The sequence below is a fragment of the Manis javanica genome, chromosome 16, assembly GCF_040802235.1.
Source record: "Manis javanica isolate MJ-LG chromosome 16, MJ_LKY, whole genome shotgun sequence".
Taxonomy (NCBI): domain Eukaryota; kingdom Metazoa; phylum Chordata; class Mammalia; order Pholidota; family Manidae; genus Manis; species Manis javanica.
The window spans coordinates 67,270,977-67,287,308 of NC_133171.1; the positions used below are offsets into that span (position 1 = coordinate 67,270,977).

At 49.1% G+C, this 16,332-nt stretch overlaps 1 protein-coding gene across 9 annotated transcripts in view; it reads left to right on the forward strand.

Annotated features, from left to right (window-relative positions):
• ATXN1 (ataxin 1) overlaps positions 1 to 16,332 on the forward strand; it is a 415,485-nt gene that overhangs the window by 377,452 nt on the left and 21,701 nt on the right. For all 9 annotated transcript variants that reach the window (XM_073224638.1, XM_073224631.1, XM_073224632.1 and 6 more), the window contains one exon: positions 12,549 to 14,586. In XM_073224638.1, coding sequence (XP_073080739.1) covers positions 12,709 to 14,586 — 1,878 coding nt within the window. In that variant the 5' untranslated portion in view covers positions 12,549 to 12,708. The remainder of the gene's footprint in view (positions 1 to 12,548; positions 14,587 to 16,332) is intronic.

The window sequence follows — 16,332 nt, forward strand, 5'->3', positions numbered from 1 at the left end:
CTTTGCCAAGATGTTAGGCATGATTCGGAAAGGAAGTAGCCGGCGGCCCACCCTGGCAAAGGCATTGGAGCAGGTGGCCGCTGTCATCCGAGAGCCGTGATGGAAAGGATCCAAGCACACAGCTTTAGGACGGTGTGTGTGACAAGATAGAGCAGGGTATTAAGGGACACAGAGGAGAGGCATGGTTTGGGGTTGGGGTTGCAAAGAACCTGAAATAAGTGACATCTAAGGAGAGACCTAAAAGAGAGCTTAGAACATTGGTTCTCAAAGTACGGGCCCCAGCCCACCAGCACCTGCCTCACCTGGGAGCTCCAGGAATGAGAACCACTGGGTTGGAATGGAAAACAGGTAACAAGGTGCACCACAGAGGGCAGCGGCGGCTGAGCAGGAGGTACTCAGAGCCGCAGGAACACACATCCCCCCAAGTCTTGTCCCCAGTGCGGTTGAGGGTCAGAACAGAACACCCACCATTGCACCCACTTGTTTACATATTATCCATGGCACTTTCGCACTGCAGTGGGAGAGTTGAGTTGTGACAGACTGTGTGTCCTGCAAAGCTAAAAATATTACTAGGTGGCCCTTCACCAAAGTTTGCAGGCCCCTGATGTAGGGGGTGGGACCAAGTGACTTGGTGATAAAGTGCAGAAGAGGAGACGAGGACAGGGAGAACAGCCAGCCTTCAGTCTTGCGAGAGCAATGACATGATAGTTCGGGGTTGTTCCCTTCAATTCCACGTTCACTCTCCTTTGTGAAATTGAGGATGTGCGTACAATTTGAGGGTGTAAGGATGCCCTGAAGCCCAGCCATAAGAAGCAGGCTAACTCTAGCAGGCATTTTTGGGGGTCCGTTAGCTCCAAGAAGATCTGTAGGGGGGGCGGGTGCACTGCGAGGTTTAAAACTAAAATGGTAATTGGTTTGCATACTTTTTAAACTGTGACTTGTAATCTTTAGAAATGTTTTTATTGTGATAAAATATATATTAAATTATAAAATTTACCATTTGCACCATAGTTATGGATACATTTCAGTGGCATTAGGCACATTTGCATTTTTGTGCAGTCACCACCACATCCAGAGCCGCTTCATCCAAACTATAACTGTATACACACTAACAGCAGCTCCCCTGCCCTCTCCCCAGCCCCTGGTAACCACCACTCTGCTTCCTGTCTCTGTGAGTTTGCCTATTCCAAGGACCCCCTGTGCCTGAATCATACAATATTTGTCCTTCTGCATCTGGCTGCTTTCACCTAGCATAATGTTTCAAGATTCATCCATCTTATAGCATAGGTCAGAATTTCATACCTTTTGAAGGCTGACTAATATAGTAGTTCACTGTATGTATATACCATATTTTGCTTATCCATTCCTTTGTTGATTCACAGTTGTTCCCACCTTTTGTCTGTTGAGAATAATGTTGCTATGAACATCGGCATACAACTATCTCTTTAAGTCTCTGCTTCAGTTCCTTTGGGTATATACCCAGAAGTGGAATTGCTGGATCATGTGGTAATTCTACATCTAACTTTCTGAGGAGCTGCCAAACTGTCTTCCACAGTGGCGGCACCATTTTACATCCCCACCAGCAATGCACAAGGATTCCAGTTTCTCCACACCCTCACCAATATTTGTTATTTTCTTTCTTTCTTTTTTTTCAAGTAATGCCCACTGTAATGGATGTGCAGCAGTATCTCAGTGTGGAGATGCCACCACCCATTGTTTGAGCCTAAGCAAGAACCCAATAAAACCAGTACTGCCCCAGGCATGTGCACAGCTTCCTCTAGGTTCTGGAGAAAGTACTTCCTCAAAAATCTGGAGAGCCTGGTGATGGAGCCCAGCCCTCCATCTGGTCTGTTGGGATGGTCAGTGTCCAGTGGCCATGGGAGATTTCTAGGAAATCAGTTCCATTCAGCAGACTGAGAATGTTGAGACCCCAGCAAGGTAGCTAATAGGTTGCCCCCGTTGCTCCAACACTTGGAGCTCTGTACTCAGAAAACTGATGTGCTCAGTGTGTCTTTCGTGTGTATGCCATTGGGTACTTGCATGGGGGGGCTTTCCCTAGGGGACCCTGGCCCAGGTCAGATTACACCAGTTAGCATGTTTTCTGCCTCCTTTCTGGCCCACTCATTTGCCTGGTCACTGGCCACTGTTTTGGGGTACATAGATTTGGACTGATGTAGTCTTCAGTTAATGATCCATTCTTACCAATGAACCCTGATGGACTTTATTATGTTTATTTTATTACTTAATCTGCTTAAGTGTATAATTATCCTGAGCTATAAAAAGGAGTTTATGGGCCAACTACAAAACTAGACCAGTTCCCACAAGACCACCCTTCCTTCTGACACCAATCACAAGTTCAGGGGGGTTCCCCCAAACCACCCTTGGTTTGATAACTGATTAAAAGGACTCAGAACTCACTAAAAGCTGTTAGACTCATGGTTATAGTTTACTACAGAGAAAGGAATCAGATTAAAATCAGCCAAGGGAAGAGATGCACAAGACAGACTCTGGAGAGGTCCAAATGCTGAGCTTCAAGGCATCCTCCCAGTGGAGTCATGGAGGGCATATGACCAGATGCATGGAGTATCGCCACCCAGGGAAACTCACCCGATTCGGTGTCAGAGTTCTGTTGGAGCTCAATAGCATACTGTCCACGTGGCTCATCTTTTGGCCCCAGCCCCTCCCAGAGGTCAGGCAAATACCTTTATTCATCATTTCCTCCAGATGTCAAACTGATACTTTACAGCGTAAACCCCCATTGTAAGTCATAGTGTTAGATTATCTGGCAGCCAAAGCCCCATGCAAACAGACATACAGAATGTCAAACAGGCATACAGGCATACAGACATACAGACATACAGAATGAGTATCAGGCAGGACATCCCAATGTCTGGAGGTGACCTCCCAGTACCTGCGGGCAAAGGCCCAACCTCTCTTTGGGTAAGGTTAATCCTGCACTATATAGCAGCAGATCCACTGCACGTGACTGGAACCCAGGTTTTCCTATCAGAAGTTATTTTCATCTTCCTTCTGCCACATCTGGGCCATGTAATCTTAGGCACATCCCTTGCACTCTGAGCCTCAGTATTCTTGTCTCTGCGATGGGATGGTCACACACTGCCTATAAAGCATTGCTCTAGCTGGACAAAGAAGGCCTCAGTGACTTCTGTCTACCTGCATTGCCCTGGGAAGGCCACATCCCAGGAGGGCTCAGGGCCTTAGTGGTCAAGGGGACTAAAAAGCTGTACAGTGTTGCAGAGACTGAAAGACAGCCACAAAAGGCAACCAACATCTGCTACCCTGGAGGAGGTCTTACTAGTTCATGGATTACCCAAAGGCTTCTTTCTACTTTCTTTCATCTGGCCACCTCAAGGACACTGAATAGTTGAAGATTCTCTCAGAATGCCTCGACTCCAGAAATGCATTTTTCTAACATGGAGATTTTCACATTCTCTGTTCATACCCTTGGACATGTCTCCCTGAGAACCAGCCCCCTGGTGGCTGACAGAGTCTGACTCTGCCTCCTCTAGCTACTGCTGGCCCTTTGCTTTAGGGTGTGTAGCAAGGCTCAGGAGAGTGCGTGTGAGTGCCCAGTGGCCAGCCTTCCCCCTGGGGTGTGGAAAGAAGATTCTGCATTTCCCCACCATGCCTTTGGGAATTACTCATCCAAGAAGTATCGTGGAAAAGCAGGCAGAATGCAGCAAGGAACAGTTCCCCTTAACCTTTACTGAGAAATGGTAAATGCCTGGCTTGCGTTTAGCATCTTATAATCCAGTTGATTCTTTGTGTTAATGCTGAGTTGGTTTCGTGTGTTTTGGTGTGAGGGGCCTGTCTGCTGGAGACGATTATAGACGTGATCCCATCTATCAACTGAAGAAAGAAAATACATTCTCAAACATCCATGACTTTCCCTTTTGTGTAAATCACAGGTGCGAGGAAAAGCCCAGATGTTTGAAAAGATTGGTAGTTTGAAGGTCTTGTACTGAGTTTTACCATGGAACCAGGAGAGATTAGCAACAGAAAAGTGTGGGTGAAAACTGAGAATTCATGAGGAAGCATTTGCTGAATTGTCATTAGGATGGCTACCATTTATTGAGTGTGCATGTTATTATAAATTCCTCCCCAATTTATTGGCAAAGATATTAATTGTAAGATTACATATTTCTGAAATACATGCCTCTTAAACTGGGTGCATGTAAAATTTTGAGTATACTTAAAATTAAATTTAAAGTAAAAATAGATTATATAGGCAGGTGGGGTAAGTCAAGCTCTGAACCTGTGCTCTACCTACACCATAGCCTGTTCTTCTGCTGTGCTGGCCGACCTCCTTATTTGTAAAAGCAATAACACTAATATGTTAGTTACTTCCTATTAATAGTAATAATATTAGTATTTTATCTTGATATTCCAAATATCCCATGGATATTAATGCTTAATGAATCCCAGAGTGACATACATCATTGTAGTGCCAAAAACATTAAATTGAGAGTCAAAAATGACAGATTCTCGTCCTCCCAAGCCCAGTTCTAAGTTACTATGGCCAGTCCTTCGCACGCTGTTACAACAGTCCCAGAGACGAGGCTGTGGAGCCACTGTCCCTGTCCTTAAAGCCGTTCTCTCCAGAGCAGGGTGAAAACCACTGCTTCTGGGGTGACAGAAAGTGCCCGAGTGACTGGGCCCAGCCGTCAGCCAGAGCAGGGATGGCAGAGATCTTTGTGCCCCAGGTAGCTGATCTGGCATGATGACCCTTAAACCAGTAAGGTATTTGCTCACATTTGAACCAGGGAAGGTCTTGACAGAAAGGCATTTCCAGCTTTTCTTTAAAACTCAAACACAACCTCTGTTGGCCAATTCATCTGGGACCAGTTTTGATCCAGATGGTTATCCCTCCAAGTGATTGTTTCCGTCTTGAGCCTTTCCAGGAATTAAACTGCCCCCTGGTGGCTGACAGAGTCTGACTCCGCCTCCTCTAGCTACTTTTGGCCCTTTGCTTTGGGGTGTGTAGCAAGGCTTAGGAGAGTGTGTGTGAGTGCCCAGCGGCCAGCCTTCCCCCTGGGGTGTGGAAAGACTGTGCAGGCTGCCAGAGGACACTGGCTGCCCCGATGCTGCTGTGACAGTCCACGGAGCCGGCTTCCAGGGAGAGCACCGCCCTGCTGCGGGCCTCGTCCCGCTTCTCCCCTTTCCCGCTCTGTGGGGCCATGCTTGCCTGTGGCCCCAGCACGGACATGTGCCCTGTCCCCATGCATGACCCTGCCCCCAGGTCCAATCTCCTTGAGTTTCTATGGGTGGCAGAGGCCACTAAAAAAACACCCTGTCACTATCGTCATGTTGGCTGGGAATGGTTATAACAGTGGCCAGGAATCTGAGAAGAGCTTCCCCCAGGGCTTAATGAAGGCTGTCTCTCCCTTATGCTGACAGTAGTAGCAAATAAAGGAGGCCCCCTGAGGAGTGAGGGAGATCACAGTTGAGCTGCAAGCCAAGCGGAGTTCAGTAGAAGAAGGGTGGCCCGAGCAGCTCTGCGTGTTGAGGAATCCCCTCCAGCCCCTCTCAAGGCCTTTAATCAGAAAAACGACTCCCAGTCAGCTTATTGCCCTGGATGCAGAGCTGCCGTGTGCCAGGGAATACCCAGAGGGGCTGATGCTCCCTTGAGTGTATTTAAATTTTTTGTAATTGTCAGTCATCAGATTCACTGCCCGAAAATCTATAGATGAACAGAGCCTAAAAATCCAGTATTCATGGCAGACAGAGCAGCCTCCCAGCAAGGCCCTGCCACAAAGGCAAACCCTGCATGACAGGCATTGCTGCCACAGACAGAAGGACGTGCAGACTTAAACTTGCTTTTTGTGAACGTAGAAGAAGAGAGAGCTTGTTTAAAAAGTGCATTAGTGTCCACAGCTCCTCACATCTGGCCCCTGCAGGACGCACTTTCTGGGCCCTCAGCCCTGCTGTGGAAGGTGTCACTGAGGCTGGGGCTAGGTGGTGCTAGCTCACTTACCTGTGCAGTAAAAAGGTCCTGATCTCTCCAGTCCACCCAGCCCGTGGCTTTGAATGCCACACCAGCTGCAGTCCATGATCAGTGCCAGGTACAGGGTGTGGTTTCCAAGCTGTCATTTGTTATTCTTCTTATGCATCACGCCTCTATGAAGAACAAGATCCGTGCCACAGCAGTGCTGAGTAGAGAAGGGAGGCCTGCGTTTGTGGGGGTGAGGGTTTCTGGAAACCTGTTCTGCAGCACTTGCACCATCCTCTCAAGTGGTTACTGACCTGAATGGGCCTGCCTGGGACCCTCCATCCCCTCCGGGAGCCACCCCCTTTTAGACCAAGAGGCCTGCCCACAAAGCTGCTTGCTGGTCATGGCAGATAGAGTCAATAGGCAGTTTTTGTTGAGGACACAGTGAGAAAGAAAATTGAAAAGACGGTTAGGCTTATAAGCAAGCCACCTTGACACAGGATAGAATCAGTGTCAAAACACTTGTGATGGGAAAAAAGTAAGTCTGTAACATTCACACCATGCCAGGGCAGGGGTCCCAGCCACTTACCTCAACTATTTGGGATGACACCGGGGTCCCTCCCACATTAGGCAGCCCAGCCTGTTTTTAACAGTTCTGATTACATTCTAATTTTTACTGGATATATCCGTGTAATTTGGAGCTCTATCTGTTCTCCTGCTTTCGGTGGACAGCCCTTTATAGATTGGAGCATTTCGTGCATGCTCCAACTTTTTCTGTGCTTCCCCAGGCCACACATCCTCAGTTGCCTGAACTTTTACTTGCCTGCCTTGTGTCAGACCTCGCTGACATGACCACTCCGCCCTGGACATGCCCTATTGTGCCAGCGTCCTCTGGCCTAGTACTTTCACTGTGGCTTTACCAATGCCATATAATGTTGTAGTGTTTATTCCTTTATGCTGAACTTTGTGCTTTTTAAATGAACCTTATAATTCCTGCAGCCTTTTAGGCATCATACCAAACTGTTGGTTTGTTTTGAACGTATAATCAAATAAAAAATTCCTGGGCTCTTTGATTTGAACCATTCCTAAGCCAGAGCTCTCAAACTCAGCTACTAAACTAATTGAGCTATTAAAACCAAGGGCAGGCATTTACATTTATTCTCATTAACCATAATTTTCTTGGTTTTGTGCCATCCCTTCCAGGTTTCCCCTGCTATCCACCAGTAGAGTGTGCCTGTAAAACCTCTTTTAAGCCTAAATGGCATGAGCTAAAGTAGAAGCAATTACCATTAATTTATATGGAACATTTTTGAGAATTCCTAGACCCAAAAAATAATATCTCCTAGGCTTTTCTCAGACCTTACGACACATCTTGCTAAAGGATGCGTAAAATAAAACAAGAGAAAGCACAGATGCTCACAGACACAGCTCGGAGCTAGGGTGGCTTGATGCTGAGATTCTGTGCGGTTCCCTGGGAAGGAGCCTGGTGGGCCCCTCACGCTGCTCTCTTGGAATGGCTCACTGCCCGACAAGCGCTGAATGCTATTTTCTCTTCCCAACATCTTTTCATAGAAGTGAAAATCTCCTCGCCTTTCTTTCAGTTAGCCAAAACAGGTACTACTCAAGGTCTGTCCTAAAAGAAAAGTGGTGTGGGGCTACCTTTGTTAAATTTTGTTTTTCTTCCTTGGAGTTGATTGAGTCCTGTATGAAATTTATGATAATAACGTTTTAAAAATGTGTTTCCCTATAGTTTTTGAAGACATAAGGAACCAGAAGAAAGAGAGCACCTGTTATTTAGAATTGTATTGGGTGCAGGTGACCCCACACCAAAAAGTGGAGGCTACCTGTATTTGAGTATCAGTTGCAGTAGTATATTAAGCTTCCCTTCCAGCTTTCTGTTACCTCTAAATATGACAACCAAAACACTAATAAAAGGGTGAACAGAATAGAACTGAAACAAAGCTCTGGCAGACCATTTGCTCCACACTGACATTGAGCAGTTCAGGTTTCATAGTGGAAATAACATGTTTGATGAATGAATGTGTGACCCATATCCTTTGGGGCATGCTTTTCAATCAGCTGTGAAGGTGTCTAATTGTGTTATCATTCCAACCCACCTTCTTCCATCCTGGAAAGCCCAAGGATGTCAGGGTTAGGTATTTTTAATATTGAACCTAAATGAAGTGCCTTCTGCCAGGGCACTCATTCACAGGTCTCCCAGCTAAATAATAGAACAAAACAGAAAGATTGGTGTGGCAGAACTTAGAGAATTCTTGCTGTGTCCTAGTGACTTCTGCCATCAGGAGCAGGTGTTCTGTCTCCTGAATGGTTGTACAGTTTTTCTAGAACTGACATAAGCTCATCAGTGTGCAGAGACTCCTTTTCAAAACTAAATCCATGCATCTGTCATGCACAGTCATACACGCCGGGCAGCCATGGGCTCCATTCAAACTGAGAGACTCACAGGATTGGGTGTGCTGGGCAGAGCACCCCAGTTTATTGCTGTGACCTAGCACTGTAATGTGTCAGAGTCCAGGAGTGTCTCCCTGTCAGAGCCGTTGGTTGTTAATGTACAGGACTTAGAGTCAGTGGGGATGCATTCCTACCTCTCCCAGCTCAGGGGCCATCTCATTTTCCTATCACATCTGAAACGGTCTGAATCTATGTTAATGGGGGAAGATTTTTTAATTATAGCAAAAAATAATGTGGGGCTGCCTTTGTTAAATTTTGTTTTACTTTCTTGGAGTTGATTGAGTCCTGTATGAAATTTTTGATAATAGCGTTTTAAAAATGTGTTTCCCTATAGCTTTTGAAGACATAAGGAACCAGAAGAAAGAGAGCACCTGTTATTTAGAATTGTATTGGGTGCAGGCGACCCCAGAGGAAGCAGCTGAACCACACCTGAATGTTAGCTGCTTATCTCCAATGCTCCATCAATTCTGTGTTTACCTGCAGCACCTTGTTTGGCTTTCCAACACCTATTCCATTAGAAAGAGGCTTGAGATGTTTCATTTGCTTAGGAGCTTATGAGTAGAAAATGTAGTCCCATACCTGAGTTTCTGAAGCCTTGCTGTACATATGAATCATCTGGACACATTGTTAAAATGCACATTCTAAATCAGGAGAGTTGAGGGGACCAGAGAGTTGCCCTTTCTAAGGCTGTGGGGAAATACTGGTGTGGCTGATCTGGGGATCACACATTGAACAGCAAGGCCTTCTGCCAGTGAGCTAAGTTGTAAAATACTGATAGGGAGACACAGCTGTAGATACAAAGATGCTTAAGATGCATGATATATGCAGAACGGTGATCATCAGGCAAACAGTGTGCAGTAAACCCTAAATAAATTTGTCTGGATTCGTCTAACTCTGCCTTTGCTTCCCCTTTTCTAATAATGTTTAAGCAGTAGTATTTGCATATGTGGTTCTTTGGTAACTGAGCATTTATATAATCACGTGTGGCCTTATGTTTCGAGGAAATCTTCTGCTGTACATCCAGAGGTACATCCAGAAGTGAATTTCCCCCCGGGGTCCACCTGATCCACTGGTGTGTTGCAGCCCTGAGAAGGCAGTTAGGGACACAGGTCATCTGCAGACAGCTAGAATGAGACCATAAAATCTTTTCTTCTGCCATGTCTCATTCTCTCTCCTTTACCTTTCCCTTCTGTGCATTTCTGCCATCATGATATATATACCTCTACATTTTCCCCACAGTGGGAGATAAAGACTGTGCAGAGAACTACTGGGGCACCAGTGCCCTCTCTCCTCTCCTGCGCGGGAGATGTGGTCTTTGTAAATGGAGGAGATGGATGGATGGAAGTTTTATTGGTCTGGCCCTAAGTCACTCCAGCTCCCACATTAGTCTTCGCATCCTTGATTTACCATTAGTATTTTCTGGGAAAGATGTTTATCTAGGGATAACTTTTCAGAAGAATAAATTTGAATGTGTGTGTTAGGCCAGTATGTCCTAGTCCACTAACAGAAGACCAGCCCTGGAGTCCATACAGAGAACTTGAGGGCCAGCTAAGCCATTATCTCTCAAACAGTAGAAATAAACCAACACACTCCTGAGAACCAAGTGTTTTTCAAAGTCACTAAAGCTGAGCTCTTTCAAAAGTACCCTGAGAGGGGTTTCCTAGTTTTATGTATTGTGCGATTTGGCTGTACAGGCAGTTTTACATTTGCATTGCTAATAGACCTCTTCCTGAATGAATGTATTTGACATTTTGCTTTGGCTTTGAAAGAACTTTTATCCGTAGCTTTTTTGCCCCTCAAGCTGCCTTGGGCTAATTAACCTATTCCCTAACTGGCTGGGCCTACTGTATGCAAATGTTTCCATTTGGGATTATGACAGAGCACTCGGCATGAGCATCGCTAATGAAATCCTGTGGGGTTTTATTGGATCAGTGATACTGTGGGGCCAGCAGGGGGCGCATGGACTAGGACGAGCTTACGCAGTTCTTTCTGAAAGGTGACTCTAGAAATCTCAAAAGATCTGTATCAGTACTTTTTAAGCAGCCAAAAGAGGAACATTTCTAATGTTTTTGTATTTTAATTTTATTCTGTCATTGTTTTGAATACAGCAGTCATTGAGATCGATTTTCAAGTACTGGGGTGTAAATCATGTGCTGCAGTCTTTATAAGGGAAGGCTCTACAGAACACAGTTGGTCAGGATTTATAAAAGCTCTCAGTAGGAGGGCAAATAATCATTGCTCCTACAACACAAATATTTCTCCAGTTTTAATATATTTAATGTTTTTTACCTTACTGTTTCCATCCCATCCTTTAAAGCACATCTCCTGTCATGAGAAATCCTGTTCTTACTGCAATGTCCTTTGATATTAAGACACCAAATATGTAAACTTCTACCTACATGCATCCCTGATCATAACCACGAAGGATGGGGAACAAAAGGGACATTCGTCCTTTGTCATGATGTTTGTTAATGATGCTGAAGCAAAACCAACAAGGGCCACTAAACCATTGACCAGAAAAAGGGGCCCAGATTCTGGTGGGGGACTGTAAGCTGCCCCCAAGAGATGGGGGATGAGCTGGTGTGGGAGGGAAGCAGTGGGCAGCACAGGAGAGAGCAGGGTCTGTATCACAAAAGGGGTGTCACCATTGTCTCAGCTGATGCTGAAGGTGACTGCCTTACTGTGTTTGTTCTGAAATCAGATCATTGAAGAGGGTCTGGGGAGGAGAGATGCTAAAACACCCCAGGGCCTGGAATTCCCACAGATTTCCAGACCCCATAGCACCAGACTGCTCAGGTCTGCAGCTGCTGCCTGTAGAAGGCACTCACATCTGCCCCTGGCTAGCCTGGTTCCTGTTGGTTCGCTGACATCTTGCCTCTTGCCAGTGGACATCTGTTTGCCCACTCTGCTGTGTTCAGTGCTCACTGAGACACTGAGATGTGTCTGTAAGACTGGCTCCAGTCTCGCTATTCAGAGATGTAGGTTTAAGCACGCAGGTCTGGTTGATCTGAAAGAGGTTCCATCTCTAGGGTTACTGATGGGCTGACCAAGAAGGGAAAGGGGCAGCCTGAAGAGAGAAGACCGAGACGACCTGGGAAGGTAGAAAGAGGCAGGACGAAGTGCACGTGTGACTGTGGTCAGGGAAGCCCGCCGTGCATCCGCCCTGTTAGTGCCTTCTTTCTTTGAACCGTAACCATATTCATGTTTTAACTCCCTCACAGTTGGCTTTCTGCTGCCCTATGAATGGCTGTACTGGGAGTTCTTTGGAAACTTTTAGAGGACAGGACTGTTGTTGTCAGCCTCTGCTGAGCTGGCATGTGGTGTGTGTGTGTGTGTGTGTGTGTGTCTGTGTGTGTGTGTGTGTCTGTGTGTGCGTGTGTGTGTCTGTGTCTGTGTGTGCGTGTGTGTGTCTGTGTCTGTCTGTGTGTGTGTGTGTGTGTGTGTGTGTGTGTGTGTGTGTGTGTGTGTGTGTGTGTTAGGGATGAAAAATCACTGCAGTCCAGTATGGACCCAGAGTCAGGTGGGAACTTTGAGTAGCACCTCTGAGAGATAAGGATTCAGATTCAGAAAAAATGTGCAAAGACCTCTGAGGATGTCCCTCCTAGATTCAGAAAAAAATGTGCAAAGACCTCTGAGGATGTCCCTCCTCAGGGGCACTGTCCCAGGGCTGCGCCTGGGGGCACGGTCAGGCTGACTCGCTGTGTCGTCCTCCCTCTGGGCTTCCTCTGGTTTCCCAGCAAGGTAAAGAAGAGGTGAGGAGTGGGACCAGCATTTCTGAAAAGGAAATCTAAGAAGCAGATCGTCTGCTTCTATTTGAAGAGAGGAGAGAGGTCTTGAACAACATGGCTGAGAGGATGTGGGCTGTCTGAGGGGACTTGTTAACGCCGTGAAAAGGTATCTGCTTTAAAGCTTTGACCTGCGCAATGTCTTGGCCATCTTCAAGTGCTCTCCTTGCCGCAAGGCTGGGGCTGTGGTCAGGTTTTGGGAATTCACATGGACACCGGAGGCCTGGCCTCAGTCTTGTGGAGGGTGTTCTTTCCTGGCGCTCATAGCTTGATTTCTTTTCCCTCCTTCCCTTCTCCCCCCTTTTCTCTTCTCCTTGTCACTCTCCACTCCCTTTTCCCAGATTCCTGAGCTGCTGCTGGTGGATCGCACCCACGGGGAGATGATTCCTCATGAAGGGCCTGGATCCCCTACAGAAATCAAATGTGACTTTCCATTTATCAGACTAAAATCAGAGCCAGCCAGACAGTGAAACAGTCACCGTGGAGGGGGGACGGCGAAAAATGAAATCCAACCAAGAGCGGAGCAACGAATGCCTGCCTCCCAAGAAGCGCGAGATCCCCGCCACCAGCCGGCCTTCCGAGGAGAAGGCGGCGCTGGCCAGTGACAACCACCGCGCGGAGGGCGTGGCGTGGCTCGCGGGCAGCGCGGGGGGCCGAGGCCCCGGGGGCGGGAGGCACGCGGTGGAGCTCGGCTTACAGCAGGGAATAGGTTTACACAAAGCGCTGCCCGCGGGCCTGGACTACTCCCCACCCAGCGCGCCCAGGTCTGTGCCAGCCGCCACCACGCTGCCCGCCGCCTACCCGCCCCCACAGTCAGGGACCCCCGTGTCGCCCGTGCAGTACGCCCACCTTCCTCACACCTTCCAGTTCATTGGGTCCTCCCAGTACAGCGGGCCCTACGCCGGGTTCATCCCTTCACAGCTGATCTCCCCGACGGCCAGCCCCGTGACCAGCGCAGTGGCCTCTGCTGCGGGTGCCACCACTCCATCCCAGCGCTCCCAGCTGGAGGCCTACTCCACTCTGCTGGCCAGCATGGGCAGCCTGAGTCAAGCCTCAGGACACAAGGCTGAGCAGCAACAGCTCTCGGGCAGGACTCCCGGCCTCATCACCCCGGGGTCCCCACCACCCACGCAACAAAACCAGTACGTGCACATTTCCAGCTCTCCGCAGAACGCAGGGCGCACGGCCTCACCTCCGGCCATCCCCGTCCACCTCCACCCGCACCAGACGATGATCCCACACACGCTCACCCTGGGGCCCTCCCCCCAGGTCGTAGTGCAATACACCAACTCCGGCAGCCACTTCGTTGCTCGGGACACCACCAAGAAAGCTGAGAGCAGCAGGCTGCAGCAGGCCATGCAGGCCAAGGAGATCCTGAACGGTGAGCTGGACAAGGGCCGGCGGTACGGGCCCGCGGCCTCAGCCGACCTGGGCCTGGTGAAGGCAGGCGGCAAGCCAGTCCCTCACCCCTATGAGCCCAGGCACGTGGTGGTGCACCCGAACCCCGCTGACTACAGCAGTCGGGACACGTCGGGGGTCCGGGCCTCCGTGATGGTCCTGCCGAACAGCAGTACACCTGCGGCCGACCTGGAGGTGCAACAGGTCACGCACCGGGAGGCCTCCCCCTCCACCCTCAACGACAAAAGTGGCCTGCATTTAGGGAAGCCGGGGCACCGGTCCTATGCGCTCTCCCCCCAACAGGCTCTGGGTCCCGAGGGCGTGAAGGCCGCCGCCGTCGCCACGCTGTCCCCCCACACAGTCATCCAGACCACACACAGCGCTTCAGAGCCACTCCCAGTGGGGCTGCCAGCCACCGCCTTCTATGCCGGGGCGCAGCCGCCCGTCATTGGCTACCTGAGCGGCCAGCAGCAAGCCATCACGTATGCCGGCAGCCTGCCGCAGCACCTCGTGATCCCTGGCACCCAGCCCCTGCTCATCCCCGTGGGCAGCGCCGACATGGACGCGCCGGGGGCGGCCTCCGCGATTGCCACGTCGTCGCCCCAGTTTGCTGCAGTCCCGCACACGTTCGTCACCACCGCCCTTCCCAAGAGCGAGAACTTCAGCCCAGAAGCCCTGGGCACCCAGGCCGCCTACCCAGCCATGGTGCAGGCCCAGATCCACCTGCCCGTGGTGCAGTCTGTGGCGACCCCCGCAGCCGCGCCCCCCACGCTGCCTCCCTACTTCATGAAAGGTTCCATCATCCAGCTGGCCAACGGGGAGCTGAAGAAGGTGGAGGACTTGAAAACGGAAGACTTCATCCAGAGTGCAGAGATCAGCCACGACCTGAAGATCGACTCCAGCACGGTGGAGAGGATCGAGGACAGCCACAGCCCGGGTGTGGCAGTGATACAGTTCGCCGTGGGGGAGCACCGAGCACAGGTAACACTGGCACAGGGCCCTGTGCCCGGGGAGGGGGCACCCCGCCACCCTGCCAACTTCATTCCCTGGTGAGATGAATTTCTGTCCAAGGCGGGGGCTGTGCTGTGCAAGGCCCGAGGAGGGTCTTGTTTACACCCAGACTTCAGACTCAGAATCCTGGCCAACCCTGTTCTCTGAGAGAGTTGTCCGAATGCCCCAGGCATCTGCTCTTGGTGATGAGCTAAGTTCTCCGCAGCTGGAGTGGGGCTAGGTAGGTAGCCTCCATGACAATGAAGAAAATTGCCGCTCAGGTGATTTTCTGTTCTGTGGTTTAAATGAAGACCCATGAATGACAAAGGCTGTAGGGCTGAAGGCCCTTCTAGTGGTCGTTCTCCCTGTTTCTGTTGGCTCAGGAAAGCACAGTGCTGGTGGGGGTGAGATCACTAGATGCCCAGAGCCCCCACATCCCATTCCAATGTCTGTGTTTTAAAATGTAGGTTTTACTGTTACCCAGGTAAAGTGAGACCGGCAGATCAGGAGGCAACTGCCGTTGAAAAGATAGTCTCAGTTCCCAAGAGGAGGGGGCCTTCACTGGGCGACCCCCCGGAGAAGCCCCAGGGTCTGTCAGGAGGCAGAGGCGGGCAAAGAGCCTCTCCTGTGGTTTCTGCGGGAGAGAACAGGCAAGACAGGGCAAAAGGCTTCCCACTGGCTCATTTGAATAATTTTAAGGGGCCCTGGGGCACAGAGGCTATGCCCAGTAATCTGGTACCAGGCCCTGGGATGATTAGAGCAGGTGGATAGTAGCCCAGAGTGAGAGCCAGAAGGTGTGGGTGTCTGGTTTGAAGATGAGGACACTCCCCCAAGCCCATTGTTTACTACCCCTAAGGACTGGTTAACCCTGGGAGGGGCAGTCCCTCGAAAATCGGCAAGGCCCCAAGATGTCAAAGCATCAGAATATAGACAATACAAGGCATGGGTGCAATCCAAGAAATCAGAGCTGTCCCAAGTGATCTCTTAGGCTTGTGTGAAATAAGACCCCAAGGGCAGATACAGCCAAGATGAGTCATGTTAAAAACTGGAACTGGGATCAACATGTCCTTGGGCAACTCCAGTGCCCTCTTTTCCAGTCTCTTTAATCACCTGAGTGTATTTATTCCAGGTCCCTTGTTAGGAAACATCAGTTTCACTGTCCAGGTTGCTTGGAGTCAAACAGGTTTGGCCCGGAAGCTGGGAACTTGCCTGGCTGTAGACCCTCACTCTCTCCGGAAAAGTTCCCCGAGGTCATGGAACCACTCATATGGGACAGCTCCCCCTGCAGGTCTGAGCTGAATATGGTCATGGCGTAGCTGATATTGGGACATTCAAAGGAAATGAAACAAGTGAAAAAGACAAACTAGTTAATGGTTCGAATTGTTTGGAATATATTTTTTTTATACACCTTAAATTTGTGCAGTTTATTGAATGGCAACTCTACATTGGAATATATTTTTAAAAGATCAAGTGGAGTGGGAGGGAGCCCAGTTTTCTAAAGTGTTTTCTAGAACTGCTTGTGAATGACTGGATGAGGAACTGTACATGATGTCATGGGCTTGCATTGCCAAGAGCTTTTAGTTTTTTGCTGGTGCAGTGTCTCTGTAGGCTTACAGTCTTCTGTAAGACTGAAGAAAGAGTTCTCAAAGTTCTGATTTTTTAAAAAAACAGCAAACATCAGAATTTTTTTTTTAATGGCATCATTATTTAGAACTCACTACCCATCTGTAATTGCTG